Source organism: Dama dama, chromosome 15, assembly GCF_033118175.1.
Source record: "Dama dama isolate Ldn47 chromosome 15, ASM3311817v1, whole genome shotgun sequence".
NCBI classification, from domain to species: Eukaryota; Metazoa; Chordata; class Mammalia; order Artiodactyla; family Cervidae; genus Dama; species Dama dama.
This window is the reverse complement of record NC_083695.1, coordinates 76,704,397-76,721,217: the sequence shown is the minus strand read 5'-3', so window position 1 is coordinate 76,721,217 and position 16,821 is coordinate 76,704,397. Positions and strand designations below refer to the sequence as shown.

General features: G+C 48.9%; 1 protein-coding gene and 1 long non-coding RNA gene across 4 annotated transcripts in view; one reads left to right on the top strand and one right to left on the bottom strand.

Moving 5' to 3' along the window:
• Positions 1-13,571, bottom strand: part of MXI1 (MAX interactor 1, dimerization protein) — a 91,798-nt gene extending 78,227 nt beyond the window's left edge. The window contains exon 1 of one of the 2 annotated variants that reach the window (XM_061162611.1): positions 13,089-13,571. In XM_061162611.1, coding sequence (XP_061018594.1) covers positions 13,089-13,350 — 262 coding nt within the window. In that variant the 5' untranslated portion in view covers positions 13,351-13,571. The remainder of the gene's footprint in view (positions 1-13,088) is intronic. The other variant, XM_061162610.1, reaches the window with a different exon arrangement.
• Positions 502-10,110, top strand: LOC133070762 (uncharacterized). 2 transcript variants are annotated; one of them, XR_009696210.1, is made up of 3 exons: positions 502-600; positions 1,425-1,521; positions 9,462-10,110. It is a non-coding gene; the product is annotated as an uncharacterized LOC133070762 (long non-coding RNA). The 2 variants fall into 2 exon arrangements; XR_009696209.1 differs by lacking the exon at positions 9,462-10,110 and adding an exon at positions 3,245-3,448.
• Positions 13,572-16,821: the final 3,250 nt, after the last annotated feature.

Genomic DNA, 16,821 nt, shown 5'->3' with positions numbered 1-16,821 from the left:
TTGCAGATTCATGAACAGAGGAGGAGCCTGGTCTGTGTTACATCACTTCTGCAGACAGAAAAGAGGGGAAGGGGCCCTGAGGTTAAAGGTGCAAGTCCAAAGTCACTACTAGTGACACCTGGTGCTTAAGAGAACTTCCTTGAAACTGCAAAGTGTTTAACTGTGCACTGGGCACTGTTTTCCGAAATTATCTTTAAGGGGGGGGGGGGGGGGGGGTGTCTTCAAATAATCAAGGTTGGGAACAGGGTGAGTCCTGAGCTCCTAAATAAGAACCGTAACAGTTATACATCTTTCCATCCCCCACCCCAGAGTGACAACCGCAGCGTCCTCCTTGCCTCTCCCCTCGGAGCCCAGAAACGTGAAAAGCAGCAGAAAACCTTTTCTTCTGCCGAGTGAGTCAGCCTTGCCTAACTTCATGCGTAAGCTCTCCTCGAGTCAGCGGCAGCTCAGAGCTGCGGGTCTGTGTGCAGCCGAGATAAATTTGGGTCTAAAAGGGATGACGTAATGCTAAACCGGAGAGGTGGCTGCCGCCTCCCAGGGCTCCAGTCGCCAGGGCTGCCGGCTGACATCCCAACCACACGGAAAAGCACCACGACCCAGGTGCCTGAACTGGGGAGAAAGGGAAAGAAAGGACATGGGGGTGGGAGGAAATGGCAGGGGGAGGCAGCGGTACTCTGAGATCGCTGAATCTGGAAGTTTGTTGTTTTTTAACTTTGGTTTTCTGGTGAGATCAGGCCACTGGCAGAGGCTCAAACAGCTGCACTTGACTTCCATCCTGGCCTGTGTCTTCTCTCTTAGAAAAGGGCTTCTTACATTTTATTAAATGGCCCTTATTTAGGGCCTATTTAGGTGATTATAATGAATGTGTTAATCTCTCGAATGTCCTTTTCCTTCTTTTTTTGCATTAACGTGGGTCCAAGAAGAGATCTGCATTGCAGGACTTAATTAATATGCACACATAAGATTCTTGCTTACCCTGGGGCACTTCACTTGAGGGTGCAACTGATGGAAGATCTTGCTTCGGCCATCCCAAATGAATATTCCTGCAAATAACATTTCATGGTTTGTTTTCATAGACGCTGTATCATTAAGCTTATTCTGCAGTCCAGTCTCCATTTTTCAGATGGAAAAACTGAGGCTCAGAGAGGTATGGTAACATACCAAGGCCACACTGCTATCTATCAAACTGATAGAGCAAGGATTAGGACTTAGTCCTACAGAATCTCATCCAGTGCTGTCTACCCATCTCCCTAATTCTTTTTCTAGTTGATCTGTGGTTTTAAAAATAAACAGATAAATAAAGTGGAATACATTTTATGGTCTTTTAAATTTTATGGAGCCCCAAGGATTAATCCTCTCAATATCAAGATCAAGTTATATTCCAAAGGGATCCAAAGCCTGTTCTGTTTTGTTTTCTGTTCAAGGGTCTTAGGAAAATGAAAAATCAACTCCTCTGCTGGTGATGATCACAAGCCATGGGCTCAGCCACACTACCTCATTTTAATTAGAAGACCAGCACAGGTAAATGATCTCTGTTGTATGGAAGTAGCTTCCTTCATTAGGAATGTCTCCTGAATACTTTTTTCAAATGACATTTCATCTTGTGTTGCTGTGGTCATGTTTTATTCTCCTTAATTTGTGACTACAATCCTTTATACTGATAGATCTTGTGACTTTCAGCCATCTCTGGCATATATATCCTGGTCAGCCATTGTATGTTGTTCTTTAAAACACTGCTCATTCCATGAGTGAATATTTTATTTAGAATGTTTGCATCCACATTCAAAAGCCAGAATGCACTGTAATTTTTTGTTGTACTTATCAGGTTTTGGAGGTAATGACCTAGTCTTTCAAAGTTAGATGCAACTTGATTTTAAAGCCTTAAAAAAAGAAAAAAAAGATTGCCAGAAGCCTTCCCCTTGCTGTTGGGAGGATGGCCCACATTCTTACCCAGCCCGGGTAACCCTCTGTCCGCTGGCAGAAGCCTGCCTACAGTGGCCCTGCCTCCACCCCTTGACATCACCACCCACTTCCAAGCAGCAGAAACTTGTGGCGGCCACTCTTAGGGCTCAGCCAGACCCTGGACACTGAGTCACACACCCAGCCTTGCTACCTTGTGGCTGAGTTTTCAGCCTCAGGTACACTAGTTAGAGTAAAACACCAGGCCCTTGCTTGCCCAAGGACGTGTGTGATCTCACCATCTCTTCCAATTCCAGCATGCTGATTCCAGGATTCTCCAGAGATCCAAGAATAACATGCTTCCATTTGCCTATAGCTGTGGTGCCACTCATACAGTCAATTCACTTAATCCTCAACATGTTCTGAGATTCCTGTTTCGCATTCAAGGCCCAGAAAGGTTAAGTGATTTGCCCAGAGTCATACAGGTAGCTAACGGATTCAAACCTGGATTTCCTAACTCTTGGACCCCTTAAAACATCAGGGTATGTTTTGTCAGACAAGGTCAAACAAAGCTGGTTAAGGCAGTGGCCTCAATCAGGATAATACAATCCACCTGGAGGCTTTGGAAATGTGTAGGAGTGTCTTTCTTGAGTGTCACCATGACTTGGGAGTTCTACTGACATTTAGTGAGTAGGAACCAGGGATGTTAAATCCTGCAGTATTCCAGATTAATCTGCTCAAGAGGAACTGTCTCATCAATAGTCCCCTTGTTGATAGGTCAGAGGGTTGAAGGCAGAGAACTCATCGTTTGTTCAACAAATATTCCTTAAGCCTCTGTTACTTGCTGCACACTAACCTAGATGCCAAAGAGAACAAAGAACAAAGCTACTTGTGGTCTCTGTCCTCAAAGTGCTTGCATTCTAGCCTGACAGACTGATGATAAGCAAGTAAAAGCATTGTAAATTGTGATAAGTAGGAATAAGGGATAAATAATAAATGAGGGTGAGGATCGCTTTAGGTGGGTGGAGGGATCAGGGCATTCACAAGGGTATTTGGCCAGCTTCTCAGACTTTCATAAGCACATAGATCACCTGGGAATCATGCTAAAATGGAGTTTTGGATTCAGCAGTTCTGGGGTGGGACCTGGGAGACCCATTTCTGACAAGGTCCTAGGAGACACCAAGGCTTCTATCTTCAGACTACACTCATGCCAAACAGTAGGGGTGATGGCCATGCAGGGAATTGGGATTTTATTCTAAGTGAGACAGGAAGGAAACTATTGAAGGGCTTTAACCAAGTAAATGATATGAACCCAGTTCTATTTAAGATCATGCTGGTTTCCTAGATCTCAATGGAGGAGAGCAAGAGGTTGGACCAATGCCGTTCGACCAGAACCAGCTGGCCCACATTAGCAAGGTGGCAGCCAGGGCCTAAAGCTCATCTGTGTGGCTCACACTTGCCAAGCTTGGGTCAGACCAGTTGCCCTACAAGCTCAGGCACCTTCGGGAAACCTAGAAGAGCCTGACAGGGTGTGGATTCACAACCTGACACCCGCGCGTGCAGAGCCTCAGGAGCCCTGCTGGTTGGGTGAGTTCCCCAGGGGGTGCTAGGCCAGGTGGTACTGCAAGGCCAAGCAGAACACCCTAGGCCAGTGCCTTGCAGAACAAGGGCCCTGTCTGCTTTGGTGTCAATGCCTGAAGAACCCCAGAAGGCTCTGGCTGTCCTCTCTCTGCCCTAGGATGAATGGGAAGTAAAGAGAGTCACTCCTGGGAGCCTTCCCCAAGGGGACCCTCAGCCTGGTCTTCAAACATTCCGCATTCCATGTCTTGCCTCTCGCTGTCTGACACTTCTCTAAGAGCCCTGAAGTCTCCTAGCAAGAAAACCTGATTTTGAGTCTCAGCCCCACTCTTTGTTAGCAGGTGGGCTTGGGAAAGTTAGCTTGCCTTGCTAAGGCTAAGGCTTTCCTCATTTGAAAAATGAGGATAATGATAGCACCCTATTTGATGAATGTCAGGATTTAATATAAAGCACGTAGCATTGTGCTAGTGCATAGTAACTGCTCATTAAAAAGGCACCATTATCACTGTTCCTTTGGAAAACAGAGACAACAATACACTTGTCAGCAGCTACCCGCCCCCACCCCTGGGACAGGCTATCAGACTCCCAGGAAACAGGTATTATTTATTGATCCCTATTTGTCTGTCACTTGCACTAGAATATAGAACTCGACCTGGAGATCATACACATTGCACTTTGGAAGCACCAGGCATGATGCTCGGCTCCTCACAGGTGTTAGAAATGACGTGTTGTATTGAGCTAAACTTTACAGCTGGTGGAAAAAAGGAAATAAAGTTGTATGCAAGGCACTCAGAATCTTGGGAGTCAAGAAATATAGTAGAGATGGTCAGGTATGGTTGAAGTAAGAAGGAGATCACACAGGACTGTACAGTAGTTCTGGGCCCCTATAGAAATAAAAACAAAGGCTCACGCTTGCCACTCTTGACCAGAAACAGAGCAGCCCTGGGCATGCCCTCCATTTTACTACAGTGGTATTAAAACAGTCCCAAGTCATCTTTATTCAAGTATACTTGCTAATGGCAATAAAAATACAGAGTAAAATATCTCAAATAACAGGTAATCCAAATCCCCTTTTATTAGCTTTAAATGTCCCAATCTTTCTCTCCCTTGGGACACTGTGTTTATCTTTCTAATTTTGCTATGTTTAAATTTCCTCAGCAGACACTGTAGTTGGATATTAGAGAGATGAGTCCAAAGGCATGTTCGATGGGACAGCGGGCATGGTAGAAACGTTGGTATGGACAATCCTCCAAGTGCAGAGTGCCCCAATCTGTAAGCAACTAAGAATGGAATGTGTTTATTTACAAGGTTGCTTACACAGTACTTGATTTCCTAGGCTTGGGCAGCTTAAAAAGGGGGAGTGGGCGAGAGTCAGATCTATAAAAATTATAAGGATAAACACAAAACACAAAGGATTTTAAACATCAGGCTGGGGGATGGCAGGGTACATGGAGGGAGGAGAGGAACTATTCTCTTTTTTTTTTTTTTGAAGCCCAGTATAAATTTTTGTTCTCTCTGTAATGATGGCTAAAAGCAAAGACACCAAGCCCACGTCAGATGCAATCCACATTGTTGAGGTTTACTTTAAGACACGTGAATTTCTAAAATCTGGCACTGGAATAGAGTTTAAGTCCACGATGGCAGGGACTGTATCTCTGGGCCCTAGCACAAAGCCTGACATAAAGCAATGTGTACGCCTTAAATACCAGCTTGATGAATGGTTGGATGAACAGACTCACAGAACACATTTAGGGAGAATTCCTGGCATGCAACATAATTCCACATTTTATAAAATTATTTGCCATGGGGGCCTTTTAAAGAGAGGTTCACTAACCTAAATTTAAAAGAGAGAGAGAGAGAGAGATCCTATTCACATATATTTCCTGGAGATGTATTGCTCAAAATGAGGGTCACCTGAACTTTCAAAATATTTCACAAGCAAGGGGCCCAGTAGAACATTCTGCCAAGATGAGGAAGCAAAGGAGGAACCTCCAGCTCAGATGGGTGGTGGCAAATGCCCATTCGTTTTGGCCAGAGAGATCAAGTCAGCTGCTGACAGCTTTAACACCTCCAGCCAAGCCACTCAGGGACAACAGTATCAGAGAAAATGACTTCCCTTTAGTTTAGCAAAAGAGTCAGAGAACAGGTGTCGCTCCCGTTGGAATCAAAGCTTCTTCTCGCCAGTGGAGCAAGAGCTCCACCCTCCACCCCCAGAGGGAGGCCCCTCTGGGAAGACCTGAAAGCCGCCTCCTCAGTTAAGGCTGGAGAGCCGTCCTATCACTGTCATCACCTTTGGGTTCCACCCACGCTCCCTACTATAGACATATAAGAAAATATTTTTTCTAAATGGTGAATTCAAATTATCTTCATTTTGAAAGACCATTGAGAATGTTGCAATGACCTTTGCAATAACCAGACACACCCTGCGATCAGTAAACCAGGGTTGAGGGTTGCTGACTTTATGAGCACCTGACCTGTAAAACAAAAGCCTAGTTTGGGGCTCTGCCTGGGACCCATTCTCACATCAGGCAGGAGGGAACACAGCCCAGACAGACTTGGTTCTGCCTCTGCTGTGTCGTCTTGGGCAGGCCACTGTCCTTTTCTGGGCCTCAGCCTCCCCATCTGTATAGTGAGGATGATGGAAGCTCTATGACCTCTGGGGCTTTTCCTGGCACTGATGTTCTCTTACCACCTGCCTCCTTCAAAAACATAACCGAAAGGGGATGGAAGGAAGAATGGGAAAGGGAAGAGAACTACTGGTTCAGAAGGCTAGGCTACCGTAAACCTCCCCTCATTTCTACCTGCTGAAAATGGCTTTCTTCATCCTGCAGGAAGATTTCCATTTTTTGCTGGGTTATTGCCTTTTACACTTCTTTTTCTTTCTGTCTCTCTTTTTTAACTCAAAAGCCACAAAACCACAATTCACCTCCCCAAAACGGGTCATCTGGAAGCCAGAGCTGTCAGGGTTTAGGTGTGTCATGCCTGGCATACTGGTGGTATCTAAGTGAGGACCAGGCCAGGGCAACCATGTGCTTCTCCTCCAGAAACCCAGTTTAAATCAATATTTATCCAACTGTATTTATAGAAAGTGGTGGTGGTAGGGAAGAGTGGGTGGGGTGGGGAGGCAGGGGGATCTAAAACAGAATAAGCCACAATGACTGATGCAAATCTTTGTGGCCAATTCATTTCTGCAGGGCCAGTCTTTTTTTTTTTTTAAAAGGCAAAAGACTCGGCTTTTGATGAACCTGCTGTTGGCCCCAGTACCATAGCAACAGCCCCAAGTCCTCTAATATGTCCAGAGGACAGACTTGGGAACGGCAGCACGAAGGGGGTGGTGTTTCCTAGGAGCCTAAACTTGAGTTAGGGCCAGGAGAGTTGAACAACTCTGAAAAACAAAGACAAAAAAGAAAAAAAAAAAAAAAACCTCTCTGGTTGGCTCTTCTGTCTCCAGCTTCGTTTCTAAACCTTTTCTAAGCAGGGTGTGTTTAGGAAGACCTTGAACAATCAACAAGGTGTTACAAGCACCCACTCTGCTTCAGGTTGTTGGGCGACCTTGAGCAAGTCATTTCACTTCTCTGGACTTCATTCCTTGACTGGAAAATGCATACATGCATATATGGTTATATAAAACTGCGGGCTTAGTCCAATCAGAGGTCTAGGTTCAAAACTCAGCTCCACCATTACTATGTGACCTTTGGGCAAGTTACTCAGTTACCCCCTCTGTAAAATGGGAGCAATGCGATTCATGGGGTCGCAAAAAGAGTCAGACATGACTGAGCGACTGAACTGAACTGAAAGTACACACGCCATGGGGTTGCTGTGAAGTGTGGGAGGAGATAACACGTCTTTAGCCCCATACTTTACCAAGTGTAGTCAGTGCTCAGTAAATGGTTGCCAGCGTTGGTGTTACACAGTGCAGTTAGTTGCTGCTGCTGCAATGCGGGCACCCTCTTCACTTCCTTCAGTTCTACCTCTAGATTTTGCTGGCCATTCTCAGATGAAAATCTCCATTTCTAAGTGTGCCAAATAGGAGAGTGTTTTGGTCAAAGAGAGCAGGTAGGTGAGCAGCTCTTGTTCTGTCTTGGATCTGATGGAGCTTCTTTTTCCCCACCAAACCATGAATGACTCAATTCAGCTTCTCTAAGTTCGTAAGGTCCAGATGCTTTTCCTGGGTCCCCTCCACAGCGTACCCAGTCCCTAGGTGCTCTGGGACTCTGAAAGCCACAACAGTATCCCCAAAAGTCCACTTCTGGCATTTAGCAATGGGCAGAGATCAAAAAGAGTTGAATCTGGGGAACATAATTTAGGATGTAGGGGAAATAGAAGCCTGAGTTAAGAATGCTCTTTATACAACTTCACCAAAAACAAATACCTCACTCCATTCCCATCATAAATCAACTCACAGAGTTTTCAGGGGGGAAAAAAGCAATTGCACATTGTAAATGCTCGATACATAATTTGTGGAATGAATGAATGACTGAATCATAAGATGCCTGCCATGCAGAAATATGATCTGCATAAACACTAGTTGCTGTCAAATTTTAGCATAAGTCGCTCTGTAAACCAATAACTGATCCATCTGCAGGGTCACAGGTGATGCAGTTTCAGCTCTCCGGGCCTGACCCGCCATCTCTGTATAGGCCCTAATCTTTAAAGCCCAGGAGCAGTCTGCATTGATTATGGGAGACATCTTCCCTCCTTAAAAGAGATCAGTTATTTCCAACTCCAAGTCTTCAGAAAGTCTATCATGTGTCCTTTCTGCCTTCAAACCTGATCACTGTGCCATAGCCAGTAAATGACAAATCCAAGCAATCAAGGGATGTATATTAATTGTCTCGTGTATGTCCAGTGTTATGCAATGGTGACATATACTGAAATACTGTTGAGTGATCTTTTCCCTTAAGATGCTAATCTCCTCCCTGTGAGGATAAATCTAATGTACAGCATGGAAGTAGAGCACTGCTGATTATCAAAGCTCAGAGAAGTGACTATTTATTGAGCACCTACTATATTCCAGGTACTTTAAATGAAGTGCCTCAGTTAGTTGTTCAGCAACAGCAGGAAGCTGATGCTATGGCTATCCTCATTTGACAAAAAAAGAAATGAAACCTCAGAGAGGTTAGGCAACTTGTGCCCAAGGCCACAGAGCCAGTAAGCAGTGAAGGGGTAACTTGGGCCCTGCTCTGGGTGACTGTAAAGCTTTCATTCTCTCATTCATTCCCTGACTTGAGAAATATCCAGGGGAGGCTTCCTGGAGGAGGTAGGATCTGACCTAGGCTTTGAAGCTAGGTTAGACACAGATAATCCCAGGGGAGTAAGAGAATGAGGGCATGCTAGACAGAGGGAAGAGTCTGAGTCAAGCACAGAGGGATGACTATAAAGGCTGCTTGCTGGTAGACCTGCTGGACGAGAGTAGAGGAGATTAAGTTGGGAAGGCAGGGTGGGGCCAAATGACACCATACAACCACAGCTTACTCTGTCAGCAGGCAGAGGCTGCTCTTTGGCCTGTCAATGCCCCTAGGAAAGCACCTCACCTTCCAACCCAGGTAATGCACTCCAGAGAGCCACCCAAAGCTTCAACTCCCATTTAATCATTCTTTTCTATCTCAAGCATTGCCCCCAAGCCACCTTCCCTAGACACTGGGAAGCCCTCTTGTGTCCTGTAGATTCCACGTGCCTGCTCAACAACTTTTACGCACAGAACACCCCTTTGTGAATTAATTTCTTTTTCTCTTTCGTTTTAACCTTTTCCAAAACAGGAAGTAAATTTTTTTCCCCAACTGATCAGTGAGTCCTAAATTGCTACCCCTTCACTGGACCCTGAATGGATAGGTGATATGTCAGAAGTTATTTATATATAATTTCTGAATTTGTGATAACAGGGTCACAGTATCCATAATTAATATTTCTGGAGGCCTTTAATTTGAGATTCTTAGGGATTCACATCAGTTGGAACTTTGCAAGAATGTACTTGCATCTTCTAGGGAATCATTGCCTTACACAGAGCAGTCAATGCTGAGTGACTCAATTTGAACACCCCAAGGAAACTCATCATAAATACTGAGAATAACTCAGCACTGTGGACACACTTGGTGAGCTCTCCTAGAACGGAAACCTCAACGAAGCATGAAAAGCAGTTCTGGTGACAATGGAAAATAAAGCAAGCTCCTGCCAAGTAAGAACTTTGCATACAGTAAAAGCGGAACGTGAGAACTCATGACCAGGGCCTATCGATGCATTTCGAGAATGTCTCACAGAACCGGAAATGGAGAATTGAGGCTCAATACCCTTCTCGGGGTGAAGAGCGTCCCTTTAAGAAGGGATTGTACCAGCTGGCCACACTACAGCTCCCAGAGATTTTCTGGCTTGCCTCCAGGCTCCACCCCCCAGTCTCTGGCCTCAGCAACGCGTGACGTCAGAGGAAGCGGAGGCTGCCGATTGGCTGAGCGACGCTGCTAGGTCAAGTCCAGTCAGAGGAAAGAAGTTTGTCTCCATGTGGAAACCATGTGTCTCTCGCTGGGAGGGGGAAGCGGAGGAGGCGGAGAAACTGAGATCAAGTGATTACAGGAGAACTGGCTGAAATGAAAGCGAGGAGGTTGTGCACCTGAGCCGGCCAGTATTGTCGTTTGCAGTAGTGACCTAAAACCAGAAACAAACCTTACCCAACAAACAAAACTTGAGTCCCCGCCCCCCCCCATCATAAAAATAAACAGCTAGGGTCCTTGCTTCCTTCCAAAAACCGGGGAGGGACCTGAGAAATGCTGGAATCCTGTCGGAACGCCTAGATTCTCCTCCCTCCCCTAACGACTGAATGATGTAAGCGTTTCGGAAAGCGGGGCTCTGAAGCAAAACAAGCCCCGCGCGCGCGGAGGGACCCTCAGTGCCCGAGCCCGGCGCACGCACGACCCGCCCCCACACTCGCGTTATTGCTGTGCACACGCGGACCGCCGTGACGCGCGGGCATTGTGTGCATCGAGCAGAAAACAACGGCGAGCGCCGCCAGCGCGATGAAGCACCCCCGATTAAATGAGGCAGATGTAGGGCCCGTTGTTTTCCGTACCGGGAGACCTAGACCCGGGCCGGAGCGGGGTCGAGAGTGGGGAAAATAAAGTGGCCCCCGTCGGCCGCTCCAATTTGCAGAGGAGATAATAGAAGGCCCTGTGGACGGTCGACCCATAGTTTGCTGCAGGTCCCCCTCGCCTGCTCGAGCTCGTGGAGAGGGCGGGAGGGCCTAGAGCAGGGTCCCAGCTCTCGGGGAAATCTGGGGGCCGCTGGCATCACGTCATGCTGAGCCAAACAGCGGCTGCGAAAAGAGGCAAGAGAGCTAAAAATACTCCAGCGGGGAACCGGCCGGAGGAGGAGGGCAACCGGGCCGAGGGGCTGATTACGCACACGAAGTTGAGGGCGCCCAGGTTCCCGAGCCCCTCTCGGGGGGTAGCAGGGCGGACGCCTCGGGAAGGGGACCGGGAGGAAGCCCCTTGGCTTCCACGGTCCCCAGAGCCCGGCTCCACTACCTCTGGCCCGCCCCGTGCGGGGCAGTCCGGCCCGGCGCGCCCGGCCCTCTGCTTACGTGACTGGTGGCCACGCCGGAGCCCCGGCACCGGGTAAACAAGGAGGTGGCGGCGGCCGAGGCGGTCGGGGAGCGAGGGTGGGGGCAGCGAGGTGGGGAACAGAGGTCTCCGATTGTCTGCGAGTGCGAGGGGCGGGGGGGCGCGGGACGCCGAGGAAGCTCCAGCAGCCTCTCTGGTACACCCCTCTGTGGAGGGGACGGGGCGGAGGCAAACCAGGTTTGCCACTCTCTGCCAAGGTGCCCTCTTTGGGTGCACCCCCCGCCAAAGTCGGAGCCACGGGACAGACTTGGGGGAATGGGGGACCTGGGCGGGGGGGGGGGGTGTAGAGTAAGAAATCACGCCCCTCCCCCCTCCAACAAAAGCAAACACACTAAACAAAACCACGTCTTCACCCACCTCCCCACCAGCTCTGACCCTACAGGCGAAGGCATACTGCCCCCCATCCCACACCCCAAATAATCGCAAACTGATTCGGCTGCAACCGCCGGCGATGCGCCTTTCTCGTAACCCAGGCATCCCGAGAAAACAGGGAGAGAAGAAAAGAAAAGAACGCACCACCGACCTCCCAACACAAATCCTTGTTTTTGCCTTAAGCTACTGCACGATTTCGTTGCCATCACGCGGTTACTTTAACCCCGAAGGCCTGGGGTGTCGGTCAGCTAGGGTGTTTTTGTGTTTGAGGGTGGTTGTTGTTGTGTTTGGGGGGGTAGGTTGCAAGACCTGACACGTTGCAATCGGACCATTTTTCTCCCTTTCTCTCTCTCCGCCCCCCCCCCCCCCCCATCTCATTGATCTTCCTACTTGTTCGGACAGATTAATCAGCTAGCTTTTCTCTAGTCTGTCGGTCTGTCCGCCTCGGCCCCTTCCCCCTTCTCGCAGCTATTATTTGTGAGGACCGTGCTGGAGACGCCACACTCGCGTGCCCCCGTTAGGGCGCTGAGGCGACGGCCTGGGGATGATTGGGGGACCCAGGCAAAAATGAAACAAACAAATACAAAAAAGGAGGCCAGGCCGGGGTGGGGCTCCCAGCACCCCCGCCCCGCAACCATCTCTCTCCACCTGAATCTGCGGTGGGGGTGGGGGGAGCAGTAGAAATCCACCAGGAAGGCATCTGCCCTCCTCGGCCAGCGCGCTCACTCGGGAGCCGTATCCCGGAAAATAAAGAAACAGCACATAACAGCCCACACCTTCTTCCACAACTATTGTTTCCTGCGAGATCCCAAAGTTTCCTTCTCGCTGCGTCCCCCTCGCCAAGTTTCCCCGGCGCAGCACCGCGGGTCCCGGGCGAGCTGCTGGGGAGCTGTTGGTTTTGCCGGCCTGTTTCTTTGGGGGCGGGGGGGGGGTGCGGGGGCAGGGGCACCTAGGGCAGCAGAGGCGCAGGGGGACTGTCTCCGTGGACGCGATGGCCTGAGCCCAGCCTTGCAGCGAGAGGAGAGGAAAAAGCAAAGTAGACAGGAGGAAGAAGCAGAGCCGAGCCAGCCGGAGCCCACGCCGTGGAGGGCTGTTTGCTTGTTGTTATCGTTGTCGTGTGTGTCTATGTGTTTTCTTTCTGGAACCGCCGAGCTCTGCCTACAGTTTCCAACTTTCGTCTTGTAATCCCCACCCCACCCAGGAACGAGCGACAGAAAAACAACACTTGTCTGCCCGAGAAGGCTCCGAAAAAAAAAAAAAAAAAAAGAGAGGAAAAAAAAAAAAGTAAGAAAGGCGACCTCGAAGAGATGAGCTCTCGGCTCAGTTGTCAGCAAACAACAACACTCCCCCGCTCCTCGGCCCAGCGGTTCTCCCAGCCTCGCGGAGACGGACAGACGGACGCACCGACAGCCCCCACACCCCCGCCGCCGCCTACCCCCCCGCTCGTCTTTGTTACATCTTTAGCAGCTTTGTGCGTTCGTGTCCTTTCTCCGGTGTCATCGGCTTTACTGCCGAGGGCTGGATGTGAGTGTGTTGGGGAGAGGGGGCTAAGCAGGCGACAGGGGTCGCCGAAGTGGGCAAGCAAGAAAGAGCCCGGCGCCGAAGAGGAGCCAGGGCCCCCAAACTTACTTTTGTTTTCTTTCTCGATCTGCTCCAGGTAGCTGGCGGCCTCGAGCAGAATCTGCACGTTCTGCAGGAAAGTGTTGATGTGCTTCTCCATCGAGTTCTCGCTGGTGTTGAAAATGTCCGAGAAGGGGCACCTGAGCTTGGCCCCCGCGGGCTCCTCCGGCTGGGCCGGGGGCTGGGGCGCGGTCACGGCCGGGGGCGCGGCGGGGGCCAGCCCCGCGCCCTCGCAGCGCGCCTCCTTGCGCGGCCGCCCGCGTTTGCCCATGGAGGGACCGCGGGGTCCACCGAGCTCGTCCTCTTTTGGGGCTGCGCGGCCCGGACCGAGCTCCGGGCCCCTGGGGAGAGCCGGCTGGCTGCAGCGAAGAAGGCGCCGAGGCGAGAAGGCGACCTGACTTCCCGAGCCTCGCTGCGTGCTGTTGTGTGTCTGCGTGTGTGTGAGTGTGTGTCGGTCTCGCTGTGGGTCTGTGTGTATGGGAGATTGAATGAACCTACAGGACAGACGGAGGCGCTCTGGCGCCTGGGTCCTAGTGCGAGCCTGTCGCCATCGGACTGGTCAAAATGAAAGGCGGAGACAAGCGAGGCAGGGACCGCCCCTGCCAGCCCCGGCACACTACCCCGCCTCTCCCCAATCTTATCCCATTGTAGAGCGTAGTATTTAAACCCAAATGGAAAAAATACTCGAAGGCTCTGAGCGTACCCACAGAAAAACAAACTATTAAACTGTTGTTCTTTTACTTCACGTGAAAATAATACCAATGCCTGGCACCACATACTAGATTCCAACGGTAGCTGCTATGACTTAAAAAATAAAAGTCCAATCCAAAAAAATCATACACATTACCTCAGGTTCTCTCCCCGCAATGAACACACTCCTACACACACACACACACACACACACACACACACACACACACAAACGCACACGCACATACAGAGGCACAGGCATCTGCCTTCACAGGGCCAAATGAAATCCCCAGGCCACCAAATCCCAGTTACAAATTTACTCACTCTTTCTTTCTCCCTTCAAATGCAGAGTTATTTTCCGGGAAGGGGGAGGAGATGGAAGCGTCTCTCCCCGCACTCCTCTTCCCAGCCTTACTCCAGCTGTGCAAAGCTCACAGTAGGGAGCCTCCACACCTGGCTCTCTTTTATTTTATTTGGCAGAAAGGCGCAGGTGGCAGCCCAGGAACTTCCCACCCCGACCCTGGCTGAATTCCACCTTTTGGTTCTGAAGACCCCTACCCTAGGTGACACTGTTCCACTGCCAGCCCACTCAGGGTCTGCAGGAACCATGGATGCTTTCCAGGCCTGGGAAGTGTAGTGGCAGTCAGGGCCCTTGGGGAGTGCCATAGAGAGGCATTCAAACCCAGCTCTGCTGCACACAGGCTGGACTGCGTGTGTGCCTGGGCAAGTCCTCTAACCTCTCTCAGCCTGTTTCCCCATCCATGAAACCTCTGATAAGATTCATGAGTTGATTAAAGTATATCTGCAGTCAGCATGCTGCCTGGCTCATAGTGTGATCCTTTTCTTCCAATATAAACCCAGATAAGAACCTCAGTCCCCTACTTGGCAGCTAAAAGGAGAAATAAGTTATAGGAAACAAGACTCTTCTGCACTTTGTTGAAAAACATCTGTGCAATAAGCTTATCTAAATATTGTGGCCTTGCAAGGTCTCCTGGAGGTTTCCTCTAGGGAAACCATTTATATAGAAGACACAGTGAATGCTGCCCGCTGGAGTTGTGCAACCCACCCACCCTGCTTAGAGACAGCTTCACATACACTTGTCAGGAAGACTTTTCCTGGAAATGGAAACTTTTGGAAAAAGGGATAAGAAAGTGTGTTTCTTTGTAAAAAAACAAAACAAAACACTATGTATATATGTAAAATAAATACATGCACCCTCACTGAAGTCTTGTGTATTTTTAGACTGCAATAACCTGCTGCTGAATCAGTATTTGGCATTTTAAAGCTGATATAGTCACATTTTGGACCATAATATAATCATACTACACATATTCCCTGCTCATTTTCCATCTTGATTGATCTCTGCATCCTTTAGCTAGGGTAGAGAAGAAACTCCTAAAAGCTGTGAGATAGAAGTTCACCTTTACTGGTGGCTCATTCCCTGGTATGGAATCTGCCTGCGGTGCAGGAGACCTGGGTTCAATCCCTGGGTTGGGAAGATTCCCTGGAGAAGGGAATGGAAACTCACTCCAGTATTCTTGGCTGGAGAATTCCATGGACAGAGGAGCCTGGCAGGCTACAGTCCATGGAGTCGCAAAGAGTTGGACGTGACTGACACTTTCACTTCACTTTTTTTCCATCTTCACAACAGCTATTTACTTTTTGTTCTGTTGGAACCACAATCTGAGTTACTCATATTTTAAAGTCTATAAACATCTAAGGACTTTAGGAAGTATAAACAAGTTTTATCCAATGCCATTTTGCAAAAATGATCTCCCTTGCCCCTGGTGAAAGTGAGACAAAGAACCTTCTAAGCCCAGAGAAAACCTTGATTTCTGATTCCCCGGTGAAGGTGTGGGCCAAATGTGTACATATACTGTACTTCAATCTGCATGTATACACACCCAGCAAGATAGGCACACCCCACACATGAGTGCCAGGGCAGGGGTAGAGTGTTTTGTCATTATTTATTTATCCCTGTTTCATCTCTCATAGGTCTGTGAGCTTCAGAAAGCCCAGTGGGAATCTTCAAGCTGGGCCACGGATCTGACCAAAGCCAAAATAAACAATGGCTTGAAGAAAATCTACAAAAAAGTGCTGATTTGCACTATTCCCACAGTCAGCCACAGCCCCCACCATCATTCCCATGGAAAACACCACTGCTGGTGCCAAATCAAGTCTTCCCTCCCATCATAGGGGCATTGTTTTTTGTTATTATGTGAGTTCTTAGCGTCAGACAATGGCACCACAAGAGACACAGTGGAGGCAGGAGAAATGCCTTTTTGTTTCACAGCATCTAGGCTATTGTGCCCCAGAGTCTCACATACAGTAGAGTTGCATACATTCATTTTGGTAACGTGTCTTTGGAACGATGAATGTGCTAAAGCTCAAAGGCTCTTCCTTATTTTTTTTCAGAACCCATCAAGTGTTAAATCATGTGAGCATCCCTCCTCCCTAACCATTCCCCAATCAATAGATTTCTCTAATAAAGTTGGCTCCAAACGTAAAGAGGGCTGTTTCAGAAGTTATATCACAGGGCAGAATGAGCTGGGTCACAAGCTCAGCGCCATTCCTGATTACCTTTGCTTCCTAGGAGGAGCTGTTCATACCCTTTGTACCTCTTTCTCCTGGGCCTTTTTTTTTCCATCTGCACTCAGTCTTCACTGCAAAGCACTGGCTTCTCTAATTGGGGCACACGGGGTCCAGAGTGTGCAGGCTCAGTAGTTGTGGCATGCAGGCTTCTCTCGACTTGCAACGCATGGGCTTAGTTGCCCCGTGGCATATGGGATCTTAGTTCCCCCACCAGGGATCAAACTGAAATCCTCTGCTTTGGAAGGCAGATTCTTAACCACTGGACCACCAGGGAAGTCCTTCTCTGGAGCCTTGACTCCATAAATAAACAGGCCTCTTTGGAAACTTGCTGAGAATATCTGCAGACAGCAGGGAGAGGATGAGAAGGCAATCAGCCTGTAGGAACATGTGAACTATGTTAAAGGAAAGCAGTGAATTTTTGCGGTGCCCGGTCAGGCCAGCCATGATGTTCCCAAGGACC